The 3,093-nt window shown below is 46.7% G+C and overlaps 1 protein-coding gene across 1 annotated transcript in view; it reads left to right on the plus strand.

Annotated features, from left to right (window-relative positions):
- Positions 1-3,093, plus strand: part of rnf139 (ring finger protein 139) — an 11,908-nt gene that overhangs the window by 5,031 nt on the left and 3,784 nt on the right. The window contains 2 exon segments of the mRNA XM_034892585.1: positions 707-1,362; positions 2,689-2,836. Coding sequence (XP_034748476.1) covers positions 707-1,362; positions 2,689-2,836 — 804 coding nt within the window.

Raw genomic sequence — 3,093 nt, forward strand, 5'->3', positions numbered from 1 at the left:
ACCAGGGGGCCGCAGGTCTGAGACGCAGGCGGCGCAGGTCTGAGACCAGGGGGCCGCAGGTCTGAGACGCAGGCGGTGTGGTTGCTTTTCACCGACTGCAAGAGCCAGGCGGACCCAGGTGGCCCCAGAGCATGCTGGGAAACGCCGGCTTCTCAGCTGATTTAACACCTGATTGGTTTACCACATGATGACGTTTTATATAAACTTTTTATTGTTTTTGAATCGGAGGGATTTTAATTGCTATGTGTCTGAGTTAAAGACTTATTCTGTCCAGAACACGTGTTGTGTGGCTGATAGACGTTTAGAAGTCAGAGAGACTAAATCAGATCAGATCACGGATCATCTACAGTGTGTTGTTAATTAAAATCAGCAACAGATCACACGTAGAGCACTTTGAGATCTACTCTGTCACCATTAAAACAACTGGAGACGGTGTACAAGCTGATATGTGGGTCTGATTATATTTTATTAAATCGGAATCGCACCAAAGTGTTTTTGTCACTTCCTGTCCAGCCTTAAGGCGGCTGGAACCGGATGGAAACTGTCCGACTTTACCGCAGCTTTTTGTCCCCCCCATATAATCCTAATAATCTCATAATATGCTTTCAGCGGACAGATTAGTGTCTGTGATAGGAACTAGTTCATCACTTTTCCCATCTTTTTATTCATCAGTGTGCCATCTTTGCCAACTCTCGTGTGTTTTCAGGTGTCCTCATCTCCAGCGTGGTGCTGCTGCTCTCCCAGAAGGCCTTGTTCAAGTTCTACACCCTCTTCTGTGCCGTTCTCCTCGGCATGGCGGCGGTCCTCATCAACTACTACGCCACCTCGCACATAGACTTCTACAGCGCGTACTACAAAGCGGCGCTGGGGTTCAGGCTGTTGCCCAGAAACGGGCCGACGCTGTGGCTCGGCGTGGCCGCCGTCCAGCTAGTTTTCGGCGTGGGCTACGTGTTCCTGCTCAACCTCCAGTCGGTGTTCGCCGCCCTGGTGGTCCTGGACATCATGATCCCCCTGTGGGGGCTGATGATCGAGCTGCCCGCCGACGTCCGGCAGCTGGTGGCGGTGTTCTCGGGCCTGGCGCTGGCTCTCAACACCGCCGTGTGCCTGGCCGTGAGGCTCAAGTGGTTTTACTACTCGTGCCGGTACGTGTACCTGCTCGTGCGGCACATGTACCGGATCTACGGGCTGCAGCTGCTGCTCGAGGACACGTGGAAGAGGATCCGGTTCCCTGACGTGCTGCGGGTGTTCTGGCTGACGCGGGTCACCACCCAGGCGCTGATCCTGGTCTACGTGGTGCGGGCGGTGAGGAGGGAGAGCGGAGATGCCACGGGTGGCGTCGCAGACGGGATCTCCGACTCGCAGGTGAGATCAGAACCAATCAAACTCCTTTTAATCAGGATATCTGGACGCCCGGATGGGTCAGCTAGTAGAGCGGACCCCCATTAGAGGTTTACGCCGCGACGCAGCAGCAGGTTCAATTCCAACCTGCAGCCCTGTTTCTGCATGGTATTCCCATTCTCTCTCTCCTTTGATTTCTTTAGCTGTCCTGTCAAAATAATCTTAAAATTCTGTATTCTTAAAGGTTGGAAAGCACTGAATTCTGTTCCTCCAAAAAGGCCTTAGAGAGGATCTGGTTTACAAAGATCCTGAATATCGTCCTGCTGTAGACAGTTATTTCTAAATATTTTTGTATGTGGTTGCAAGTTGCTGTGGGAGACGATACAAATCTATAAACTATAAGTAGAGATGTCCCTTACCTTTTTGATCCCAATCCTTTATTTAAATATTGAATATGTGCCGATACCGAGTCCCGGTCCGGTACTCGTACTTGCTTAAATAATACAGCTGCACACTGTGTTTGTGTCTAAAATAAATTAAATCTACGTAAACAAAGTACCTAAAATATCTCCTCACTTACGATCAAGACATCTCTACATACTGTGACTGCAGGATTTATTAATCAAATGGAAGTCCCTGTTAGGACTGACAAATGATTTTTAAATGTCTCTAAGTTAATGTGCTTAATGAATAATTATAAGCGTGTCATCATTGTGTTTTTTATCAGTATGACTGTGAAAAATTACATTCTGTGTGATTTCAAAAAGGTCTTAAAAAGTCTTGAATTAGGTTATCACTGCAGATTTACATACCCATGCTTAAGTTGACTAAAAAGCATGTTTTGGAAATGCATACTTATGCCCCCCTGTATTTTAAGGAAGAACATTTATTTATTTACGATACATTATTCATTCACAAAGAAAATCGGTGTCATTAAAAGGTTGGATTTTACCTAATTTTTTTATTAAGGCATTAAGATCAATTTCCAAAACATGATTTATTTTTTTTAAGTCCTCTTTTTAGTCAACTTAAGCATGGGCATGTAAAGTTATGAGCACAACTGTGTGAGTGCACGAGTTCTACTTCCTTGGAAAGCAGAATTAAATCTGATGGTAACATCTGGTTATAATGTCGGCGTGCCCACAAAGCAAACAATTAAATTAAATTGATATATCAAATCATAACGAGAGTTATCTCGAGACACTTTACAGCGTTTAGTGCGACAGCGGTGAGGAAAACCTCTTTTTTAGACAGAAACCTTGAGAATGCATGATCTGAGTGTCTGAATATAAAGCGTGAAGGAAGTTATAAGTCACGTGACACGCGTAGCGTTGTTCCTGCTGTTTCCAGGGTTACCTGCTGAGCTGGGACGTGTTCTGGGATCTGACCAGCAACCTGATCATCTCCGGCTGTGATTCCACGCTCACCGTGCTGGGGATGAGCGCCGTCATCTCCTCCGTCGCACACTACCTCGGCCTCAGCATCCTGGCCTTCATAGGTGTGTGTCTCTGTCTGTGTGTGTGTGTGTGTGTGTGTGTCTCTGTGTCTCTGTCTGTGTGTGTGTGTGTCTGTGTCTCTGTGTGTCTTAGTGTCTCTGTCTGTGTGTGTGTGTGTGTGTCTGTGTGTGTGTGTGTCTTAGTGTGTGTCTCTGTCTGTGTGTGTGTGTGTGTGTCTCTGTGTGTGTGTGTGTGTGTGTGTGTGTCTCTGTGTCTCTGTGTGTCTTAGTGTCTCTGTCTGTGTGTGTGTCTCTCTGTG

The sequence above is a fragment of the Etheostoma cragini genome, chromosome 14 (assembly GCF_013103735.1).
Source record: "Etheostoma cragini isolate CJK2018 chromosome 14, CSU_Ecrag_1.0, whole genome shotgun sequence".
In the NCBI taxonomy this organism is placed as follows: Eukaryota; Metazoa; Chordata; class Actinopteri; order Perciformes; family Percidae; genus Etheostoma; species Etheostoma cragini.